The sequence below is a fragment of the Pan paniscus genome, chromosome 8 (genome assembly GCF_029289425.2).
Source record: "Pan paniscus chromosome 8, NHGRI_mPanPan1-v2.0_pri, whole genome shotgun sequence".
Lineage (NCBI taxonomy): Eukaryota > Metazoa > Chordata > Mammalia > Primates > Hominidae > Pan > Pan paniscus.
This window is the reverse complement of record NC_073257.2, coordinates 56,107,720-56,132,040: the sequence shown is the minus strand read 5'-3', so window position 1 is coordinate 56,132,040 and position 24,321 is coordinate 56,107,720. Positions and strand designations below refer to the sequence as shown.

General features: G+C 48.1%; 1 protein-coding gene across 5 annotated transcripts; it reads left to right on the top strand.

Moving 5' to 3' along the window:
- The first annotated feature begins 763 nt into the window (after nt 1-763).
- HNRNPF (heterogeneous nuclear ribonucleoprotein F) lies at nt 764-24,035 on the top strand. 5 transcript variants are annotated; one of them, XM_003816722.5, is made up of 4 exons: nt 764-953; nt 13,465-13,599; nt 15,371-15,429; nt 22,121-24,035. In XM_003816722.5, exon 4 carries the CDS (start codon nt 22,173-22,175, stop codon nt 23,418-23,420), a length of 1,248 nt encoding a protein of 415 aa, XP_003816770.1. In that variant the 5' UTR covers nt 764-953; nt 13,465-13,599; nt 15,371-15,429; nt 22,121-22,172; the 3' UTR covers nt 23,421-24,035. The 5 variants fall into 5 exon arrangements, with proteins under 5 accessions (XP_003816770.1, XP_003816774.1, XP_003816769.1 ...); XM_003816726.6 differs by having other exon boundaries at nt 854-994; XM_003816721.6 differs by having other exon boundaries at nt 935-1,357.
- The last annotated feature ends 286 nt before the right edge of the window (nt 24,036-24,321 follow it).

Here is a 24,321-nt window from a genome sequence, read left to right as displayed (position 1 = left end):
GCAACTTCAACCTGACAAATCCCTCCTAACGCCCCGCTCTGAGACCCCTTTAGGCGGTCTCCGGAGTACTCAGTGTACTTTTTTTTTTTTTTTTTTCTTTGAGACGTAGTCTCGCTCTGTCGCTAGGCTGGAGTGCAGTGGCGCGATCTCCGCTCACGCAAGCTCCGCCTCCCGGGTTCAAGCGATTCCCCTGCCTCAGCCACCCGAGTGGCTGGGACTACAAGCGCGCGTCACCGCGCCCGGCTAATTTTTTTGTATTTTAGTAGGGGTTTCACTATGTTGGCCAGGATGGTCTCGATTTCCTGACCGCCTGATCCGTCCGCCTCGGCCTCCCAAAGTGGTGGGATTACAGGCGTGAGCCACCGCGCCCGGCCTTCAGTGTACTTTCCTTATTTTATTTTTTGAGACAGCGTCTCGCTCTGTCGCCCAGGCTGGACGCAATGGAGCAGTCACGGATCACTGCAGCCTCGACCTCCCGGGCTCAAGCGATTCTCCCGCCTTAGCCTCCCAAATTACTGGGACCACAGGCTTGCGCCACCACGCCCTGCCATCGGCTCTCATTTCCTTTTCCCATCCTAGTCTTCAATCAGGCGTCCTTTCGGCGCACATTTCAGTGTCCTGCGGAGCTCACCAGTGTCCTTCCTTCAGGGCCTCAGGGGCAGTCAGAGGGCTCTTTCCCGCCGCTCCACTCCCTCCCCCTCCCCCTATCCCCTCCCCTCCCCTCCCCTCCCTTCTCCTCTCCAGAAACGTCCTCGCTTGTCCGCCTCCCCCGCCAGCCGTGTCGGCTCTGCTCCGCGCCCAGCCGGCCAACCGGCGGCTCAGCTCTGGGCGCGTCACAATGCGCCGTCGCGGCCCCGCCCCCGGACGCCGGACGCAGAAACTCCGCCCTGCCGCGGTCCTTGCGTCCTTCCGGCTCCGTCGTGGAAGCAGGACTGCGCCGCGTCTTCCTCAAGGTGGGGTTCGGGGGGCCACCGAATCGCTGTCACGCCGGCAGGTAGCAGGGGGTGGGGACGCGGGCTCCTTGGGCTTCTGTTTCCTGGTGTCCAGGGCAAAGGGCTGAGCCGGGCAGTAGGGCCTAGTCGGGGCCTGGCACGCCGGGAGCAGGAGGGCTTCCGGCAAAGCCGCGTGCGCTCGACGGGCAGGCGCTGAGGATTGGGGCCGGCAGCGCGCCTGACCCCGCCCCTCGTAAGCTCCGCCCCGTGCTCGCAGGCGGGGGTTTCCATGGTGATGGTCAACAAGCCTCAACTGCCTCTGCTACAACTGCCAAGTTCCCCGCGTCCCACCCTCCTCTAGGTGCTCCGAGGGACCACCGGGGTGCCTGATATGAGAGCGGGAGTGTAGAGACTCGGAGGCCGAGGTGAGGGGCGGCCGAAGTCTCCGAGGTCGAAGGCCGCACACCCGGGACCTAGCGGGGACCGGGTCCCCCTGGGGGTGGGGACCGGGGGGTGGGATTTGAGATTAGGGAGACTATCCGAAGTCCAGGGCCCCGTACCCGGACTACCTGGGGACTGGGCCTATTGGGGTGGGGATCGTTGGGCTGGGGCTGGGATTTGGGATCAGGGAAAAGAGATCTGAGTTTAAGCGCCGCAAACCTGGGACCGAGCGAGGACTGCACATAATGAGGGGCCGTGGCGCTGAGATTTGGGTGACGGGATTCGAGGTCGAGGGGCCCGTACGTGGGACTGGCAAGAACTGGACCCACTGGGATCGGGAGACGCAGCGTCGGAGGTCGAGAGCCGCACGCCCAGACAGTGGTCCCACGCGGTGAGCACCGCGGGCTGAGATTTTGGAGTCAGGAAAGCGCGGTTAAGGCACGGACGGCCGGGTGCGTTAGTCCGGCCCCCTGGCGGGGCGCTGGCGACTGCCGGAGGGCTCTGAAAGTGAGAACAGGCCTGGCGCAGTGGGAGGCCCAGCCGGGAGGATCTCTTGAGCCCAGGAGTTCCCGACAAGCCTGGGCAACATAGACTGTCTCTGCTGAAAAGTAAAAAAAAAAAAAATTAGCCACGTGTGGTGGCGCGCGCCTGTTGTCCCAGCTACTCGGGAGGCTGAGGCGGGAGGGTCGCTTGCTCTGAGGTCGAGGCTGCAGTGACAGTGATTGTGCCACTGCATTCCAGCCGGGCGACGGAAGTGAGACCTTGTCTCAAAAGAAGTAATAATAATAGTAATAATACCTGAGTAAAATGAAAGCCGCGCGCTCACGTGGCTGCAGGCGCCTGAGAGTTGCACAAGACTTCCTTGTGGGGAGTTGGCTCCGCCCTCCTCCCACGCCCGGTTCCCGTAGCCTTAGCTCTCGGCCCTGGGCCCTTTTTCTTCCTCGGCTGCGCCGCGTGTCCTCGGAGCGCGGTCCCTGTATTGGTCTCCTGTTCCTAGAGGTATCGTGTTTGTATTTGGGGTGAAAATCTGACTCGTGCGCGCCCTTCAGCTTAGTCGTCCTTTTTTTTTTCCTTTTGTTTGTTTGTATTAAGTATTTTCGTCGATTCCGCCCTGCTCGTAGGAAACTTGTGGACGGGGCCCGGCTCCTGCTGCGCCGGCTGCCCGGCTCCCCCAACCGCAGAGTCGTGGACCAGGGTTTTGAGGAGCAAGGCACCCGACTCGCCCTCCCCCCCAGGAAGCCCCGGGCGCGGGAACCCCTCGCCCTAGGCGCCTGGGACCCCCGCTCGGCTCCGCGTGTGTCCCGGCGGAGGGTGGAAGGAGAGCCGAGCTCGGCCATTGCCCGCGGGCGGCCCGGGGACGAGCTGACGCGCCTCTTTAGTTCTCGAAACTGCTCGCGGGCGCTGGGGGCTCGGGCCGGCCATCTGTGTGGCGGGACGCGAGGCGCGCGCTGGCGGCTGCGCGCGAGGGGCAACGGGCGGCGGCGGCGGCTTCCCGGAACCGCGCGGGGCGGGCCCTGCGCCGGGGTCAGGGCCACAGCCTCAGGCGGCAGGGAGTTCTGAAAGCGTAGTTTTCAGTCGTTCCGTCCCAAAAGTCATCTTAATTCTTCCAAAAATATACGCACATAATTCTTTCTACTTAGTTATATTTTTAAAAGTTAAATACGTGGTTGTCTCTGAATTCCTAGTAAGATGAAAATTTCTTGGGTTCTCCAGGTAGGTGAAAGATACCTTAAGTGCTTGCAAAGTGACTCGTTGCTCTCACAGAATTTATAAACTATAAAATAAGACATTACTACTTTAATGAATATTAAGAGAGAGATTGCTTTATTCCTAAGCAAGAAGATCTTTTGCCTTGTAGGTATTACATTCCGGTGTGCATTCTGTAGATTAGAGTCATTATCGGCCGGGCGAGGTGGCTCACTCGTGTAATCCCAGCATTTAGGGAGGCCGAGGTGTGGGAGGATCGCTTGGGCCCCAGAGATCTACCCCGTCTCTATAAAAAAAAATATATTATTTTTTGAGACAGGGTCTCACTTTGTTGCCCAGGCTGGAGTGCAATGGTGTGATCTCGGCTCGCTGCCGAGATCCTCCTGTGCTCAACGGATCCTCCCACCTCAGCCGCCGAGTATCTGGGACCAAGGGCACTCTCCAGCACGCCCGGCAAATTTTTGTATTTTTTGTAGAGATGGGGGTCTCTTTATGTTGCCCAGATTGATTTTCAAACTTTTGTGCTCAAGCGATTCTCACGCCTCTGCCTCCCAAAGTGCTGGGATTACAGGCGTGAGCCATCGTGCCCGGCCACCTTTTTGTAAACTGGCAAGTTTTCTATTAAGGGTAGCGTTACAAAGCTTTATTCAGGTAAAAATTGGAATTTATTTAAGGGAAAAGACTGAGTAAATAGAAAAGTTACTTATCCCACGTGGCCAGAACCTTGGAAAGCCTGGAGGCAAATGAGAGCCCGGTGGGGGTAGATGCCTGCAGCGGCTGCAGAAATGTGACAGGCCCTTTCCTTGGAGGTGACTTCTCTAATTCCCTCTCCCCCACTGAGCTCTGGTTCTCTGCTCTTCGGGAGAACCACATTAGTTGACTCTTACTAGGTCCTAGAAGTTTTACTCCATTTTCTAATTACATGCTCAGGACTACTCCAAAAGGGCTTGCTATTAGCCCCATGTTTCAGATGAGAAAATGGAGGTTGGGAGAAGTCATGTGTCCAGGGACACAATTGGGACTGGGTCCCAAGTTGGACCGGGACACCCCTCCCCTGCCAGGGCCCTTGCCCTGTCTTAGTTGCCCTGGGCTACGGTTCTTGTGGAGGGCAACAGGGTGGGCAGAGGGAGAACTGAGCTCAGCCAAGACCACCCTGGCTTATTTTACAGCAAATCCCAGACCAATAAGGTCTTTATTAATAAATAAATCCGCAGTATTTCTAAGAACTTTTAAAACCTAACCATGATACTGCTGTCATGCCTAAAAATACATTCCAAAATATCAAGTATCCAGGGTTTAAATGTTTCTGTATTAAATTTTTTTTTTTCCCGAGACGGAGTCTTGCTCTGTCACCCAGGCTGGAGTGCAGTGGCACAATCTCAGCTCACTGCAAACTCCACCTCCCGGGTTCATGCCATTCTCCTGCCTCAGCCTCCCGAGTTGCTGGGACTACAGGCGGCCGCCACCATGCCCGGCTAATTTTTTGTATTTTTAGTAGAGGCGGGGTTTCACCATGTAGCAAGGATGGTCTCCATCTCCTGACCTCGTGATCCGCCCGCCTCGGCCTCCCAAAGTGCTGGGATTACAGGCGTGAGCCACCGTGCCCGGCCTGTATTAAATATTTTAAACAGCTGGTTGGTTTGAGTCAGGATCCAAAGTCACACCTTATATTTTGTAGATAACTTTTTAAATTCAGAGCAGCACTGTCCAATAGAAATATAATGTATGCTATAAATGTAATCTTACATTCTTTAGTGGTAAAAGGAAACATGATTCATTGTATTAATAATTTAACCTAATATATATCCACTACTATTTTGCATGTAATTTTAAAACACTTTCATCTCTCCATGATCTTGACTAAAATAATTAAAAACAAAATCCTGTGAACTTGTCAAAATCCAGTGTGAGTTTTACACTTACACATTTCAAGCGTGGTGAAGGGATGCTGTGTAAGTGATCATCTAGAGGTTCCCCTTTCTTAAAAGGCTCCATCCCCCGTTATATTTGTCTGGCTGTCTTGCAGCATTCCTTCCCCACACTTCGCATTTTTCTGATTGTTTTTCCGTGGTGGTCTTTGAGTGTCTGTTCTTTATATTTCCTGTAAAGTGATAGTTACCTCTAGAGGTAGTTTTTGGTTTTGGTTTTATTTTTGTTTTTGAGACGGAGTTTTGGTTTTGTTGCCCAGGCTGGAGTGCAATGGTGTGATCTTGACTCACTGCCTCCTGGGTTCAAGCAATTCTCTTGCCTCAGCCTCCTGAGTAACTGGGATTACAGGGGTATTTTTAGTAGAGACGGAGTATCAACTTGTTGGTCAGGCTGGTCTCAACCTCCTGACCTCAGGTGATCCACCCGTCTCAGCCTCCCAAAGTGCTGGGATTACAGGTGTGAGCCACCGCACCCAGTCTGGAGGTAGTTTTGATTCAGATGAGTTTTTGGAAAGAAAACTTACTTGAGGTGCTGTGCTCCAACCGGAGGCACATATTGGTTAGTATCTTCTCTTTTGTCATGTTACAGCAGCTATTAATGATCATTACGTAGATACATTATTTTCTTAAATGGTTTCCAAATTAGTGATATTTTAATAATCGATTCCTTTTCATTTATTAGCAGGAATACTTTTTCATGTGATCGCTCTAAGATGTACTTTTGTTTTTGTTTTCCTTTTTTTTTTTTTAGAGACGGATTCTCACTCTGTCACCCAGACTGGAGTGCAGTGGCAGGATCCAGGCTCACTGCAGCCTCCGCCTCCTGGGTTCAGGCGATTCTCAGGCTCGTGAGCAGCTGGGATTACAGGTGTGCAGCACCACCACGCCCATCTAATAGTAGAAATGGTGGAGTGGCAGGGGGTGGGGGGTTTCACCATGTTGGCCAGGCTGGTCTCAAACTCCTGACCTCAAGTGATCCACCTGCCTTGGCCTCCCAAGGTGCTGGGATTACAGGCGTGAGTCACCCACCACGCCCAGCCCTCCACATTTTTTTTTTTTTTTTCCGAGAAAGGGTTTCACTTTGATGCCCACACTGGAGTGCCCTGGTGTGGACAGAGCTCACTGCAGCCTCAACCTCCTGGGCTCAGGCAATCCTGCCTCAGCCCCCCAAGTAGCTGGGATTACAGGTGTGTGCCACATGCCCAGCTATTTTTTTTTTGTATTTTTTGTAGAGAAGGGGTTTTGCCATGTTGCCCAGGGTGGTCTCCTGAGCTCAAGTGATCTGCCCACCTCGGCCTCCCAAAGTGCTGGGATTACAGGTGTGAGCCTCTATATATGGCCTCAGTTCTTCCTTGACATAAATTCAGCTTAGCATTTCTCATAAAACATTAAAGAAGTACCTCTATACTTTGGCTCCATTGATACATCAGTATGAGAAATTGCAGTGATTGAGTTTGAAATGATCAACTACACTTGCATTCCTGAAATCCAACTTGGTCATAATATCGCTTTATATATTGCTGGATTAGGTTGACTGATACTTGGTTTGGACTTTTGCATCTGAGTTCTTGAGTGAAATTAGCCTGTGATACTTGATTAATTGTAAAACTCTTTTGGAAATGAAGAAATCAATTCCAAGTTCATTGTAGATGTAAGTGTAAAAATTTAGAGAAGAACATCAACGCTTTGTAATTTCAGATAACTATATGGGCTGGGGCTAGGAAAAAGATCTCTTGAAAATGACACAGGCTGGGCAGGGTGGTTCACACCTTTAATCCCAGCAGGGCCAAGGCAGGCGGATTGCTTGAGGCCAGGAGTCCAAGACCAGCCTGGCCAATGTGGCGAAACCCCATCTCTACTAAAAATACAAAAATTTGCCAGGTGTGGTGGTGTGCATCTGTAATCCCAGGCTGAGGCAGGAGAATTGCTTGAACTCAGGAGGTGGAGGTTGCAGTGAACCGAGAGTGGAACAATGGTTTGAGCTCAGGAGTTCAAGATCAGCCTGGGCAAGATGGCAAGACCCTATCTTTTCAAAAACAGAATTTTTAATTAGCCAGGTGTGATAGCGAACACTTGTAAAGACATAGAGGATGCAGTAAGTTGTGATTGCAGTACTGCATACCACCCTGAGCAAGAAAGCAAGACCCCGTTTTAAAAAAAAAAAAAAAAGCCATCATAATTAAGAAAAGGCATGACAGATTAAGACTCCTATTAGATTTATCCTAACGGTATGCCTCCTGTTAGACAAAATGCTTCACCTAATACAAATACAGATACTCTTACTTACTGTTATATCCTGATAAACCCATCATAAGTTATTTGATTAGAATAGTGCCATCTAATAGAATTATGATGTTTATGACAAATACATATCTTTTCTAATTTAAGTTGGTGTTAGATACCATATACGATCCTCTTAAAGTACATAGAATTCAGAAGTTAGTTTTCTTGTGATGTTTTTGTCTGGTTTGGTAACACGTTGTATTAGTATGCTAGGGCTGCCATGCAAAGTAATACAGACTAGTAACAAATTTTCTCACAGTTATGGAGGCTAGAAGTCTTAAGATGAGGGTGTTGATAGGGTTGGTTTCTTCTCAGGCAGGAGAAATAATGTGAATAGTAGGAATTCCAGAAGGAGAAAAAGACACAGATGGAGGCAGCAAAAGAAGCGATAAAGGATAGAAGTGAATTTTCCTGGCTTAAGATCCCTGTAGTTCCCATTAGGATATTTTGAAAAGACACAGCACAGGCGTGTGTTGGTAAAACTCCTAAAGTATAGAGGAAACTGCTTTCGAAAAAGTGTGTCCTCCAAATCTCTTATCTTCTCCCCCATTGTTTCTGTTTTCATGTTTATTCTACTTCGTTTTCCTTTCTTTGAATTCATTACTATTAAATTTAAAACTCAGTTTTAGTTCCAGAAAGTTTTTTTTTTTTAAGTTTTGTAATGGAGTGGTATCTGAAGTTGCTCTTTTTTTCCTGTTAAAATCATTATGGTTTTTGTCTAGCACTTCTTGTTCCCTGAAACCTGAGGTGTGGTGCGTTATTTCTGGGTGCCGGAGCCCCTCTTCTGTAAATTGTCATGTTCCTTTCCTCCTTCCATCTCTCTGTTCTCCACAATTCCCCCAAGGCAGAATGCAGTGGTCCCCTGGGCAGCACAGCTCAGGGCCAGCAGTCTCAGCTCAGGGCCTGCTGCTTGGAACCTGACTAAGGTGTCATGTTTCCATGGAGGCTTCAGGAAGAATTCCCATCCCAAGGAATGTACCTTCCTCAGGGGGCTGAGGATACCCCACAGGCCTCCTTTCTGTCCAGCTCCAGGGTTTGACTATGCACCTACTTAGGGGCTGCTTGCTCAAGGGAGAGAGGTACAGGAGGTGGTCTGGGAAAAACAAAATTGATCTTCCTATCAATTGTATTTTTGTTTAGCGGAATCTGCACACACCCATTTCTTTGGATATTATTTCCAGTTACTCCAGCTAATCCAAATAATGATATTTGCCCTCAGTTAAGAACAGATTTTATTTTTAGGAACAGAAGTCTAGTAGCAGTTTTGCTTTTTATTAACGTTTTAAGGAACATTTACCTTAGATATCATGATTCTTGGGCATTTGCAAAATGCAATCAATATCAAACAGCAATGGTTGCTTGTTTTATGATCGGTCAAAATTTGTCCCTTATATTAATTTCAGTACAAACAGTATAGATAAAATTTATCTAACATTACATTATACTACTCTTGATGCTTTTTAGTAACACAGCTTTTGAGAAATGAATGCTGAGGGAAGCAGTGTGTTATCCCCCCAGACTTAGCTACAGCAAGTAAGTGAAAGGACCTGATAGATGGTAATGGAAAACAGCTTTCCTGTTGCATGCAGATCAGGACAGATCCCCTTTGGTGGATATAAATGTAGTAATAATGGAGTAAACATTTAAAATGTTAATATATGCTCCATCTGCAGCTTCTCAGTCTTTTTCTTTTTTTTTTTTGAGACAGAGTCTCGCTCTATCGCCCAGGCTGGAGTGCAGTGGTGCGATCTGGGCTCCCTGCAAGTTCCGCCTCCCGGGTTCACACCATTCTCCTGCCTCAGCCTCCTGAGTAGCTGGGACTACAGGCGCCCGCCACCACATTTGGCTACTTTTTGTATTTTTAGTAGAGACGAGGTTTCACCGTATTAGCTAGGATGGTCTCGACCTCCTGACCTCGTGATCCACCCGCCTCGGCCTCCCAAAGTGCTGGGATTACAGGCATGAGCCACTGTGCCCGGCCACTTCTCAGTCCTTAATAGCTTTTAGGATAGCTCTGTGTATTGAATTTGGCATGTTGTGTGAATTGGGTTAGAATTCTCACACTTCAGATACATGTGCCCCTGAAAAGTTAAGTACAAATGTGTGTGTTGGTGCATTTTTTTTTAAATGGAATTAGTGTCTTGTATCATAATTCTTGAGTTCATGACAGCAGGAAGTACTTAAGAGTGACTGAATAGGAATTTTATAAAATTGCTGGGTTGGAAGATACTTTTGAGGCCATTAAATCCAATTTTCAATATTTCCAACAGAAAAGGAAAACATCCATACAAATATGGTCTATGATCTGCTCACATACTATATACCATGATGGGGAACTTTTGCCCCCAAGACGCATCTTGTGCTTCTCATGTGAACAGACATGAGCAGCAGAATCTGTGTCCTAAAATTTCTTCAATCTAAAGGATTCACCACGAAATAAGAATATGAATACAAAGCATCCAGCACCAAAATGTATCCCAGTAAAGGGCTTTGGTAAAAAATATAAATAATTTGAACAAGTGTCCAGAGGGGAGATAATGTACAGAAGGAAAAAAGAATAATGGGCTTTTAACTTCTTTTTTTCCCCTCAGTTTTTATCTTTTTCCTATATAGAGATGGGAGTCTCACTATATTGCGCAGGCTGGTCTCGAACTCTCTTGGGCTCAAGTGATCCTCCCACCTCGGCCTCCCAAAGTGCTGGAGTTACAGGCTTGAGCCACTGCTCCTGGCCAGCTTCTACTTTAAACCTCAGCTATTTATCAGGGAAAAAAGAATTTCCCTTCTTTCTACATGAAATTCATCACTCAGTGTTCCCACTGACCCATGCTCCTGTCTGTTTAAATGTCACTTCCTCAGAACCCCAATCTGAGCTAATCCCTATTTTCTGTTTTTCGTTCATTCTAAAATTTGTCATCATATATTTGTATATTTCTTGATTTCCTACTCCACTGTTACTGGACCCACCAAGGCAGGAACTGTGTCTCTTTACCACTACAGTTCCTGTATCTTTTAGGTGTGTAGTATTTCTTGGTGAGTCAGTCAATCTCCAGACTCAGTCATTTTTCTCTACATTACACATTCTTTCACATTCTTCAGTTCCCACCAGTCTTCCTAGACTTGTTTCATTCCTTCCCATCTTGTCTCTATGTATCTCTTCCCACCATTCATTTTCCAGATAGCATCTAGACTGTTGTGTTAAAAAGCAAAACTCCTTTCACACCACATTCCATTAAATGCCTTCCCATTGGCCTTTGAACACCAAACCAGGCCTTTAAGGCTATGTCATCTCCTACCGTTGATCTCAGACCTAGCTGCAGTTGCACAATACAACCCCTGGCTCAAGTCTTCTGCACACGTTGTTCCCTCACAGGCAGGAACCCTATGGTGACTGATCAATAATTAAAACTTGCCTTGGGCCAGGCACAGTGGCTCATACCTATAATCCTAGCACTTTGGGAGGCCAAGGTGGATCAGTTGAGCCCAGGAGTTACAGACCAGTCTGGGCATCATAGAGAGACCTTGTCTCTACTAAAAAATTAAAAAGAAAAAATTAGCCCGGCTTGGTGGCATGCACCTGTGGTCCCAGCTACGTTGGGGAGGCTAAAGGTGGGAGGATCATTTGAGCCCAGGAGGTTGAGGCTAATGTGCCTGTCACACAGATTCAACAGTTACTAATCATGGACAGTTATTCTCCATCTCCCCACCTACTACTTTGTGGACAACTTCAAACAAATCCAAGCCATCACAAATATTTCAAGATGGATTTCTAAAACTTAATTGCTTTATTTTATAACATAACCATAATTCTGTGGGTTCTTTTATCTGGCTGGAACTATTCTGAGGAAGGACTGGCTCATTTGTCCTTGTAGTTTCCCACAGTCTACATCACTATATGCAGTATGTTACTGTTCCCTGTAATTCCTGTTATCTAGTAAGTGCATTCTAAAGACTTGCTTTCTCTCAGTTTTACAAACAGTTGTATTAGCCGGGTGTGGTTGCATGCCAGTGGTCCCAGCTACTCAGGAGGCTGAGGTTGGAGGCTTGCTTGAGCCTGGGAGGTTGAGGCTGCATTGCCATGATCTTGCCACTGCATTCCAGCCTGGGCAACTGAGCCAGACCCTGTCTCAAAATAATAATAATTCTGTGAAAAACGTAAAACAGGCCGGGCGCGGTGGCTCACACCTTTAATCCCAGCACTTTGAGAAGCTGAAGTGGGTGGATCACAAGGTCAGGAGTTCGAGACCAGCCTGACCAACATGGTGAAACCCTGTCTCTACTAAAAATACAAAAATTAGCCAGGGTGTGGTAGCGCACGCCTATAATCCCAGCTACTCAGGAGGTTGAGGCCAGGAGAATCGCTTGAACCTGGGAGGGGAGGTTGCAGTAAGCCGAGATCGTGCCATTGCACTCCAGCCCGGGCGACAGAGCAAGACTCTCTCAAAAACAACAACAACAACAACAAACTCCAAACAGGCCGGGCATGGGGCTCACGCCTATAATCCCAGTACTTTGGGAGGCCGAGGCCAGGGGGATCACGAGGTCAAGATATCGAGACCAGCCTAGCCAACACGGTGAAACCACATCTCTACTAAAAACAAAAACTAGCTGAGTATAGTGGCATGGGCCTATAGTCCCAGCTACTTGGGAGGCTGAGGCAGGAGAATCGCCTTAACCCAGGAGGCAGAGGTTGCAGTGAGCCGAGATCATGCCACTGCACTCCAGCCTGGGTGACAGAGTGAAAACTGTGTCTCAAAAAAAAACCAACCAAACAAACAAAAAAGTCAAACATACACAAAAGTAGAAGCAAGTGTAATGAAACTCTATGTATACATCAGGAGCTTTAATAAAAATTACTGGTTCATAGCACATCTTGTTTCATGTATATTTCCACTTTCCAAGTAATCTGAATCATTCAAGAAATCAGGTATCATCTGCAAATATTTGTGGCTCTAAAAAGGGTCTTTTAAAGAAATAACAGTATAATGACAACAAAATTTACAATTCTGTAATATAAAATGTCACTGATATTATCGAAATTGCTTTATAGCTGTTCTCCAGTTCATTTGAATTAAGATTCAGAGGTCCACAAAATTGCGTTAGTTAAAAGTTTTAGGAATTGCGTTAAAAAAATTTTTTTTTCAAAGTTTTTTTTCAAAATCTTTACGTGTGTCCATGGTCAAATGTACAAACCAAGGTACGTCCGCTAGTTCCATTTTAGAGGCGGCCTCCCAGAGAGGGGCTGTGTCTAACTTGCTGGCTTCTCTTCCACTCTGCAGTGCCCGCCCTTCCCCGTGGCTGGCACTCTGGACTTTCCCCAGGTCGCGCTCGCGCCTGGCTCCCTTCGGGAGAACTCGGAGAAATGTCTTCCCGCCGCCCTGGCTCTCTTCTTCCCCCACTTCCTGCCTGGGCCCAGCGCGCGGGCCACGGGGCCGCACCTGCAGGCACGCGTTTCCCATTGGTGACATCTTGGCGGGCCCGGCAGTGGCACTTCCTCCTCTGCACCCCGTGACCCACGTCCGGCTGCCGGTCTTGGATCACGAGGCCTCCGCTTCCCGGACTCCGGACCCCGCGCCTCCTCGGGGCCGACGGGCCAGTCCCTGGCGTGGTGAGCCGCCGCGCGGGCGCCCCGGCCCCGCCACTCCAGTCCCGGCCGCCCCCCACCAGGTCCCTTTCCGCCGCCCCGGTCGCTCGGAGACGGACGCAGACCTAGGAGCGCCTCTTCCCTCCCCTCCCTTCAGCCGCGCTCGGCCCGCGGGTCCCGGAGCTCCCGCCTAGGCAGCGCTAGCTTGGCGGGCCGCGGAGCAGCCCCCACCCCACCTTGCCGTCGCCCTCAGGGCCCCGGAAGCCCGCCAGGCGCCCCCTCCCCTCCCCCTCCCGCGAGGCGCCCTTCCCTCCGGGAACCCTCCCGTCCCTGCCCCCACTCTCCCCGCTGCGCCGCTCGCTCCGCCCCCCGCCCGGAAGCTCCCGCCCGAGCCCGCGCAGGCCCTGGGGCCGACCTTCCTGCCGGGCCGGGCGGTCCGAGGCTGCTGGAGCGCCGTGAGCAGGCCGCGGGAACGTCGCCGTCACCTTGTCTCGGGGCCTTGGCGCTGCTTCCCGCCAAAACACGTTTACCGCGCGCCCGGGCCTCCCACCTTGCGGAAGGGGCCCCCCCACCACTTGGATTTCTGTTGCAGGTTGAGAACAAAAACATGCACCTGGAGTTTCCCTGGAGCCCTCTGCGTGGTTGAGCTTCGGTGGAATTTCGGGGCTCTTGGCTGCCAGCCGCGCTTGCCTGGTAGCAACAGAAACCAGTCCCGCTCGCCTCCGTGGTAAGTCTAGAGCATGAAAGTCCGCGGGCCCGGCCGGGTGGACTTTGGTTTGAGAGTGGAACTAAGTGAGTAATGGGGGCGGCGCGGCCGGCGCGCTCCCAGCCGCCTGGCGAGAGTGCTGCCCGGTTTCCCGGGGGCACGGGAGTGTGTCTAGGAGGGGAGGCCAGGATCCTTCCTCGAGTCCTGTCCTGAACAAAAGAAAACGAGGTGGGTGGTGCTTGAACGGCCCTGTTTACTCTGCAGATAGCCGAACTGGTAGGACTCCGGCGCGCCCTATTTATCTTGATTGGCTCTGCCTGAAGGCAAGCGTTAATCCCGTCCAACCTGTATCACTGCGAAGAGCTCGTTCGGGAGCGCTTTTTGGAAATGCAGATTCTTAGCCCCCACCCAGATCTGTTTTAGGGTTGGTGTTTTAATTATCTAGGTGGCCCGCGTGCTAGCTCGATCTGAAAACCTCCGGGTCCAGTCACCTGGGGGAGCTGAGCAGCCCTCCCCGCCCCCAGCGCTTTCTTGGCGCTGCGGACGGGGAGACCAGACTCTTCCTCTGCGTGCGTTGGCGGTGCGCAGTGGCCGTGGTCTACAGGCTCACAGCGGCTGGTCCATTGGGGTAAATGGGTGTACGTGGGTCTGGTTGCCAGCTTGTGCATGTCCCCAGAGAGGCCTCAGGGTGTTGGTCTGTGGATCACGCAGGGATAAACAAGGGCATAAGTGGATCAGATCATTAAGATGACTGGGTTCCACCCTTTAGATCCTTGAACAAGTCGGATTGTTGAAGCCTTTTGAAAACCTGATTCCAGAGTACTTGAAACTATTTCACCCCTGAATAGGTTTCCTAATAAATGTAATGCTTTCCATTTGTACACCCCCCCAAGAGTGTCTTAAGTAATAATCACTGGAAGTTTGCAAGACAAGGCAGATTTGATTATCTTCATGTTAAGACAACAGGTTCAGCATAATTAGCTGGTTTTACTAATTCCACATTTCCAAAACTCAAGCAGCTTAGTTCTCAGAATTCCATAGCCCTCAGCCCGTGTCCTAGTCCTTTGGGGCAGCGTTATTACTGGGATGTTGGTGATCTAGTGATTATGATGTATATTCTAGTGAAGCATATTTCAAAGAAGCTATCCAATAAAACTGAAAGTGTCTTTTGGATGTGTCTCCACACTGCTTACAGAGGGGTTCCTATAAATCAGATTGAACAATTTATAGCAAGCACCCTTGCTCCATGCCCATGCTATCCCAGTGAAAGAGGGGTCTTAAGGTCAAGTCCCCTGTGGTTGTCACTTCTTCCCCACCCATCTCCCTCCCAAGTGCCCTGCCCCCGATATTTAAATTTCCTCCCAGCACTTAGGGTCCTCAGTGTACAAACTTAGAATTGGGCAGAGGCGGGCAGATCACCTGAGGTCCGGAGTTTGGGACCAGCCTGGCCAACATATTGAAATCCCATTTCTACTAAAAATACAAAAATTCGCTGGGTGGGGTGGTGCACGCCTGTAATAATACCAGGTACTGAGGCAGGAGAATCTCATCAAGAGTAAATCTCATCAAGATCAATAAGGCGTTTCCCTTTTGTTGTGCTCTGTATTGCCCTGTGAAAAGATAATACTTCCAAAATGCTGTTAGGCGGATGGGGTGTGAGATTTAATTTAAACCCAGGGGCTATATAAAGGGCTTCCCAGCTGTCTCTGTCCTTACCTGGAGTTCTGATCCCAGAGCCAGTGTCTAGGATCTGAGACCACACAGCCAATATCGCTCTGTTTTTTTTTTTTAGGACATTTCATTACCATCCAGAAGTGTCTCCCACTGAAGGCATCCGTGGTTGTTTTTAAGGTAAGCTATTTTAAGAAGAGCCTTTTTTCAGCTGCAGTATTTATATTTGTTATACTCAAATTTGCTTAGCAGCCTGGAGTGAAAAAAGTTTTATCCCTAACTTTAACCTTGAGCAGGACACCACAGGGCTCTTTTCAGCTTGAGTTTTAGTTAATGAAAAGCCTCAGGACTTCTGAGAAATGGAACAGAAAACCAATTCTGGAGTAAAAATAAGCAGTAAGTGTTTTAAGTGTACACATGTGTTTTGGAAAGGAATGGTCTCTTCGCCTTGCCTTCAGAGAGGAAGTAATTTTGCTTCTGAAACATTTCCTGATGCAAAACACTTATGACATGTAAGAGATTAGGCATTTTAAGTAATTCTTCTATGAAATGTTTTTATTTTTTATGCTTCTTGTATGTCTTTTTCAGCCTAGCCAGGCCACTGCCTTCTTGAGGAAGGTGTTGACCCCCCTACACATGGGCAACAGTTAATCCTGGCTAATCTTGGACCAGCTGGGTCAAGTCTGTGCTGAGGATGGGGTCATGGTGGCCAACAAAACAGGCACAAGTTTCTCCCCAGTAGGCTCCGATTGTGGGTTTAAGACCCCTTTAACAACACAAGAGTGCTGTGGTTAGCGTAGAGCATGAGACTTAATTTGGATAATGAGAAGACTTTTGAGAAAGGTGGTGTATTTGAGCTTAGACCTTAAGGATTAGTGGGATTTAGGTAGACAGAAGGTTGAACAGAGTATATTTGGGGAGAGAATTAACCATGAGTGTCAACTATGTGCGTCACATCCCTGAAGGGGCAGAGAGCTTGCCACATTCCGGGAGAAAAAAGGAAGTGATGTGAGCTTAGGTAGAAGAGTGTTGCAGGCAAAAGTTGCAAGGCCTGAGGGACCCCATTGGGCCTGTGGTCCTTGTTCTGAGGTCAGTGGGAAACCACTGAGGACTTGGATGCAGGACAGTAATGAGTTTTAAAAGTACACGTGAGCCGTAGATGGGATTGCAGTAAGGCCTAGCCACTGTGCTTGGAAAACTTTTTTTTTTTTTTTTTGAGATGGAGTTTTGCTCCTGTTGCCTAGGCTGGAGTACAGTGACGTGACATTGGCTCACCGCAACCTCTGCCTCCCGGGTTCAAGCGATTCTTCTGCCTCAGCCTTCCTGAGTAGCTGGGATTACAGGCATGCGCCACCACGCCTGGCTAATTTTGTATTTTTAGTAGAAACGGAGTTTCTCCATGTTGGTCAGGCTGGTCTTGAACTCCTGACTTCAGGTGACCTGCCCGCCTCAGCCTCCCAAAGTGCTAGGATTACAGGCATGAGCCACTGCGCCCGGCCTATGCTTGGAATTATTTAAAAGATATATCGGTAATCTGGAATTGGCTGTTTGTACATAGAGGAATTAGAATAGGAGAAATAACAATATGAGGTACAGAAAGAAAATGACAATTTGATAACTCCCATTACAAAGAAAAGAATTACTGAGTTCATAGGCTGCCATTCAACGTGTTAGGAACAGGGTAGAGCTGTGAGGCACCTTTATTGCTGAGGAAATGGAAGAGTTGAATAGGATTTAGGGATGAGGATACTGTGGAGAATGGGATCACCCAAGGGAGTTGAGTTGATTGGATTTGAGGGCTTGGGAGAAGGTCAAGGATTACTCCAGTTTCCTTCTAGAGCCTCTGGGTGCAGGTAGGGGCAGTCATGTTGCTATTGGAGTGTGACAGAAGAGAGAATGAGGTTTAGTTGTGGCACAGAGGAGAACCTGTGGAGTGGAGTTGTGTCTACCCGTCTGGGCTTCAGGGAGCTGAAGACTGGGGGTTTGTGTATCTCCTGACCCTGGAGATGATTATGGAGACCCTGGGAGCAGGTGAGTCCACTGAGAAGAGGACTGGGCCCAAGCCCGATTCCCTACAGTTAATGGTTAAGGAAGGACTCAGAGACTGTCTAAGGAATTAACTGGAAAACCAACAGTAATTGCCAACAGGAGTGAAAGGGAGAGGATTTCCAGGAAAGAATGGTTAAGTAAGATGAAGATGAAAACATTTGCTCTTTTTCTTGCCATGGAGATCTGTATAGTAGGATCATGCAGTTTTTTTGTTTGTTTTTGTTTTTGAGACGAGTCTCTTGTCGCCTAGGCTGGAGTGCAGTGGCACAATCTCAGCTCACTGCAACCTCTGCCTTCCAGGTCCAAGCGATTCTCCTGCCCCAGCGTCTGGAGTAGCTGGGATTACTGGCGCCCACCATGACGCCTGGCTAATTTTTGTATTTTTAGTAGAGACGGGGTTTCACCATGTTAGCCAGGATGGTCTCGATCTCCTGACCTCATGATCCACCTGCCTCAGCCTCCCAAAGTGCTGGGATTACAGGTGTGAGGCACTGTGCCCGGCCAATTTTTCTGTATTTTTAGTAGAGACGGGGTTTCACTATGTTGGCTAGGCTGGTCTGGAACTCCTGACCTCAAATGATCTGCCTGCCTTGGCCACCCAAAGTGCTGGGATTACAGGCGTGAGCCACTGTGCTCAGCCTAGGTGTCCACCACTATGCTCGGCTAATTTTTGTATTTTTGGTAGAGACGGGATTTCACCATGTTGGTCAGGCTGGTCTTGAACTCCTGACTCCGGTTATCCACCCTCCTTGACTTCCTAAAGTGCTGGGATTACAGGCGGTGAGCCACCACACGTGGCCTTGATCATGCAGTTTTAATGGAGGGGAGTGGAAGTGACAGTAGAGGCCTTTTGACAAGATTTTGCTGAACAAATCAACAAGTAGCTAGAGGCAAAGTTGGCACAGGGGAGGTATGACATGATTGGGTAGAACTGAGCATGTTTAATTACCAAGTAGACAGGGCTCAGTGGAGAAAGGGGAAAAGGAAAAAAAAAAGAAAGCATGGCCCCGGGGTATGTGAGGTTGGACCCAGAGCAGAGCTGTTGTTCACGATGTCTGCTGTAAGGGGCCCACTACGTGCTTACAAACTCCTGGACTCTGACTTGACTTCACAAAGTCCACTTCCAAGAGTAATGTCAACCAGCTGGAGAGGAGGTGAGAGTCTGTAAGGCTGCCCCAGACATCTGAAGGGCTTTGGACAAGCAGGGTGCTGGGGTAGGACAGTGGGCGATATTGAGGGCCCGCTTACTCTATGGCTGTTCACTCTGATTTTCTTTTTTTTTTCTTCTTGTGTGGTGGGTTTTTTTTTTTTTGGAGTTAGTCTCGCTCCGTCACCCGGGCTGGAGTACAATGGTGCGATCTCCACTCACTGAAAACTCCGCTTCCTGGGTTCAGGTGATTCTCTTGCCTCAGCCTCCGTAGTGGCTGGGACTACAGGCGCCCACCACCAAGTCCAGGTAATTTTTTTTTTTTTTTTTTGAGACAGAGTCTTGCACTGTCGCCCAGGCTGGAGTGCAGTGGTGCGATCTTGGCTTACTGCCACCTCTGCTTCCCAGGTTCAAGCGATGCTCCTGCCTCAGCCTCCCAAGTAGCTGGGACTACAGGTGCCCGCCATCACGCCCGGCTAATTTTTTGTATTTTTAGTCGAGACAGAGGTTTTGTCTATTGGAACTCATGACCTCAAGTGGTCCCACCCACCTCGGCCTCCCAAAGTGCTAGGATTATAGGTGGGAGCCACTGTGCCTGGCCTCACCCTGATTTCTACAGTATTTCACAACTTGGGGGCAGCATTAGCCACCAGAGAACATTTGGGAATGTCTGGAGACATTCGGTTGTCAGAACTGGAGGTGGAGGGTGCTACTGGCATCTAGTGGGCAGAGACCAGGGATGCAGCTAAACATCCTACAGTGCCTGGGCCTGCCTCCACAACACAAAGAACTGTCTGGTCCAAAATGTCAGTAGTCCTGAGGCTGAGAAATTGTAGCTTAGAGGCACCGTTTCTCCTGGCTGTGTGCAGCTGAGCCACTCAGTACATCCATGGAGTAGTCAGATATTTGTTTGGAATCTTCCAGAGCTCTGGTTTTACTGGGCGCGTACAGTTAAGAAGTTCATTGAATGAATTCCATGTATTGTGAGGAAGGAATGTAAAATGATACTTGCTCTAAGCTGGATTATGAAGAATGAGAGAAAGAGGCTGTGTGGATAAGGAAGCCAAGGTCTCTACAAAGGAGGGGGATAGCAGTTGTGGTGGAGGGAGTAGGATGTGATTAGGTGGGGTTTCCTGCAGGGAATGGTGAAATCATTGGAGGTAGGAGTCCAGGAGAAAATGGTTAGTGGATTATGGCTTCATCTCCCCCACCCGGAACGATGGCTGGACCTAAGGCTAGGAACAGAACTCGAGGGAGGCCTTCAGATACTTCTCATGAGTGAGGAGCAAGACCAGGGTATGGTCAAAGACAAAAGGACAGGCGGTGCCTAGCCTGACCCAGTGTTGGGAATGGAATTACATAAGAAGCCCCCACCTGTAATTGAGCTGTCCCAGACCCATTATCCCAAGAGACAATACAAACTTGCCCTGACTCTCCAAGGAGGAGCTTCTTTACTGTTAGCACAGAATTCCCTCCGTGGACAGGAGAGGAAGAATCTGCTGTGACCTTGCTCTGCCAGATCAGCATGTTGCAGTGGCCATATGCTGCTGCAGGGGATTTAGATAAGGCCCTGGGGAGGCGGGGACCATTACTTTCTAAGGTGGAGGCTAAACCCCAGGGTTTGTTGCAGACCCAAAGCACAGTTTGAGAATTGGGGATAGGATTATTTATGCCCAATCCTTTGCCGTTCAGGATTATTTTATAAAAGTTGATGGAGTTTATGTACATAGTCAATAATTTGAGGTGGGCAATGAGCAATCCAGGTTAGGCTCCCCTTGACTCTCTTCCCAGAGGCTTCCATGTTGCACTCATTAGCAAGGGTGACATCTTTTAGTTAGGCTGTATACTTTCAAAGCCCTTGCATTCCAAATCACAGTTCATGAGTAAATGCCGAGTGTTTGGTCTTGGTGATGTGTTCAGGGTATCACATACTGTTCTGTTTCATTTGTGCCATTATGCTTATTGGGAGAGGAGACACATCTTGTTATCTTTATAATCTGGTGTAGACACAGGTAAATTTGAAAGATTTACACAATTATCCTTTTAGACATTGTCAATTTGAAATGATGAAGCACTGTATGATAATATGTCATTATCTGCAATGGCTACATCAAACTTTAAAATTACGAATATTCCCTGAAGCTAGTGCAGTTGAGCATTTATTTATTATGAATTTGCTTTTCCTTTTCTTAAATTACACTTACCTTTACTTTTTGTCTGTTTTTTAAGTTGTGGGGTTTTCTTATGGAGCTTTTTTCCCCACATGATGAGCCCATATTTCTTGAAAAGGCCACCAGCTATATCTATTATGCTTGATGTAAAATGACACTTTGAAACATTCGATTTCCAGCTGTGCATGGTGGCTCACGCCAGTAATCCCAGCACTTTGGGCAACTGAGGTGGGCGGATCACCTGAGGTCAGGAGTTCAAGACCAGCCTGGCCAACATGGTGAAATCCCGTATCTCCTAAAAGTATAAAAAATTAGCCGTGCGTGGCGGCTGGTGCATGTAATCCCAGCTACTCAGGAGGCTGAGGCAGGAGAATTTCGTGAACCTAGGAGGCGGAGGTTGCAGTGAGCCGAGACAGCACCACTGTACTCCAGCCTGGGCGACAGTGAGACTCTTGTCTCAAAAAAAAAAAAAAAAAATTCCATATACTCCTATGCTCATTTTGAGCGTCACCTTTGACAGTGTTCATATAAAAATACGTCTTTGGCCCCATGATACTGCATATTTTTCTTGCTTGTGGCTATGTTATATACCCTGCTGTCTAGGTCAGCTGCTCCTCTTTCTCAGAAGACTGCCTTCCAGTGTGTGGTTGGCCTTACTCTGAGTTGACTTCAGGTGCCATGTACCACCCTGGTGGGAAGGGCATTTCTCAGCCCTCTTGCGATTGCCCTTTCTTCCTGATGCCCTCTTCCAGATCTTCAGCACAAGGCAGCAATTCTGCTATATTTTATGTGAACCTGTGAATCATCTGATCTGGTTTCTCCATTTATTTGCAGTGCACATAACTAAGTCTGCTGGTGAATTTGTCTGCTTGTCTGTATATGTCATCAGTTTGGCCTCATACTTGACTGGTATTTAGTTTGAATTGACAATTTAGGAGCAAAATCATAACTCCATAGACAGTGGAAGCCATTGCTGTCTTGTATCCTGGCAACATTACTGCTGATGAGAACACTAGAAAATCTTACCCTATGTTGTGGTTTAAAAACAGCCTGCTATGTTCCCATCCCTTATTTTTACTCATGAAAGTAAAAGTATCCTACCGTAGACAAGCAGATTTACTAAATTTACTATTTTACCAAATGTAAGGCGTATAGTTTAGGAGGAACAACTCAGGAGCTCTTATAGGTGAACTGCCACATATTATTATGACAAATATGTGGAATAAATATAACAAGGAAATGCGCTTGCTCTTACCTGACTGAAACTTACATTTCTCTGTGTTCAAGGCACCACATTCACATGCATCATCCTGTCTTGTAAACTCCTGATTTGTTTTTCAAACTGCCTGTGACTGATAATGTAATTTTTTGAGAGACCTGGCGTTAAATCTTAGCTCTCAATTGTATTTGGTATATTTCTTAATGTCTTGCTACCTCTCTCATCTGTAAAATGGGGAAAATTTCTGTTGCATACTAAATAAATTTTTCTTTTTTTTTTTTCCAGCCACAAAAAAGCCACACCCAAGATCACCTGACACCCACCCTGTCAAGTGTCCATGATGCTGGGCCCTGAGGGAGGTGAAGGCTTTGTGGTCAAGCTCCGTGGCCTGCCCTGGTCCTGCTCTGTTGAGGACGTGCAGAACTTCCTCTCTGACTGCACGATTCATGATGGGGCAGCAGGTGTCCATTTCATCTACACTAGAGAGGGCAGGCAGAGTGGTGAGGCTTTTGTTGAACTTGGATCAGAAGATGATGTAAAAATGGCCCTGAAAAAAGACAGGGAAAGCATGGGACACCGGTACATTGAGGTGTTCAAGTCCCACAGAACCGAGATGGATTGGGTGTTGAAGCACAGTGGTCCCAACAGTGCCGACAGCGCCAACGATGGCTTCGTGCGGCTTCGAGGACTCCCATTTGGATGCACAAAGGAAGAAATTGTTCAGTTCTTCTCAGGGTTGGAAATCGTGCCAAACGGGATCACATTGCCTGTGGACCCCGAAGGCAAGATTACAGGGGAAGCGTTCGTGCAGTTTGCCTCGCAGGAGTTAGCTGAGAAGGCTCTAGGGAAACACAAGGAGAGGATAGGGCACAGGTACATTGAGGTGTTTAAGAGCAGCCAGGAGGAAGTTAGGTCATACTCAGATCCCCCTCTGAAGTTCATGTCCGTGCAGCGGCCAGGGCCCTATGACCGGCCCGGGACTGCCAGGAGGTACATTGGCATCGTGAAGCAGGCAGGCCTGGAAAGGATGAGGCCCGGTGCCTACAGCACAGGCTACGGGGGCTACGAGGAGTACAGTGGCCTCAGTGATGGCTACGGCTTCACCACCGACCTGTTCGGGAGAGACCTCAGCTACTGTCTCTCCGGAATGTATGACCACAGATATGGCGACAGTGAGTTCACAGTGCAGAGCACCACAGGCCACTGTGTCCACATGAGGGGCCTGCCGTACAAAGCGACCGAGAACGACATTTACAACTTCTTCTCTCCTCTCAACCCTGTGAGAGTCCATATTGAGATTGGCCCAGATGGAAGAGTGACGGGCGAAGCAGATGTTGAGTTTGCTACTCATGAAGAAGCTGTGGCAGCTATGTCCAAAGACAGGGCCAATATGCAGCACAGATATATAGAACTCTTCTTGAATTCAACAACAGGGGCCAGCAATGGGGCGTATAGCAGCCAGGTGATGCAAGGCATGGGGGTGTCTGCTGCCCAGGCCACTTACAGTGGCCTGGAGAGCCAGTCAGTGAGTGGCTGTTACGGGGCCGGCTACAGTGGGCAGAACAGCATGGGTGGCTATGACTAGTTTTGTTAGGAACATTTGAGTTACTTCAATCAAATTTTCACAGGCAGCCAACAAGCAATTAAGAGCAGTTAGAGGAAGCTGGGGGACCCATTTTGCACCATGAGTTTGTGAAAAATCTGGATTAAAAAATTACCTCTTCAGTGTTTTCTCATGCAAAATTTTCTTCTAGCATGTGATAATGAGTAAACTAAAACTATTTTCAGCTTTTCTCAATTAACATTTTGGTAGTATACTTCAGAGTGATGTTATCTAAGTTTAAGTAGTTTAAGTATGTTAAATGTGGATCTTTTACACCACATCACAGTGAACACACTGGGGAGACGTGCTTTTTTGGAAAACTCAAAGGTGCTAGCTCCCTGATTCAAAGAAATATTTCTCATGTTTGTTCATTCTAGTTTATATTTTCATTTAAAATCCTTTAGGTTAAGTTTAAGCTTTTTAAAAGTTAGTTTTGAGAATTGAGACACAATACTAATACTGTAGGAATTGGTGAGGCCTTGACTTAAAACTTTCTTTGTACTGTGATTTCCTTTTGGGTGTATTTTGCTAAGTGAAACTTGTTAAATTTTTTGTTAACTAAATTTTTTTCTTAAAATAAAGACTTTTTCACAATGACTGGCACAGATTATCTACTCAGCAAAAGATAGCAAAATGGGTGGTTGAAGATAATTCATTTTAATCGTAATGTATTTTAGTGTGAATTTAAAAATTTCATACATCAAATCTATGATCTCCCTTATATTCTTATGATGAGGCTAAATAAAAGTCTAATAAAAATGTTAAATATGTGAATGGTGGAAATGGTGACTAGCAGCACACATTCTGGGAAGCATCAAATAGACACACGGCCCCAGCCACCTGCAACTTATGTGCACTGTTGTAAACCATTCAGAATTTTCCT

What these genes read in the sequence shown, in the direction of transcription:
- HNRNPF (XM_003816722.5), top strand. Translation starts at nt 22,173, where the DNA reads ATGATGCTGGGCCCTGAGGGAGGTGAAGGCTTTGTGGTCAAGCTCCGT.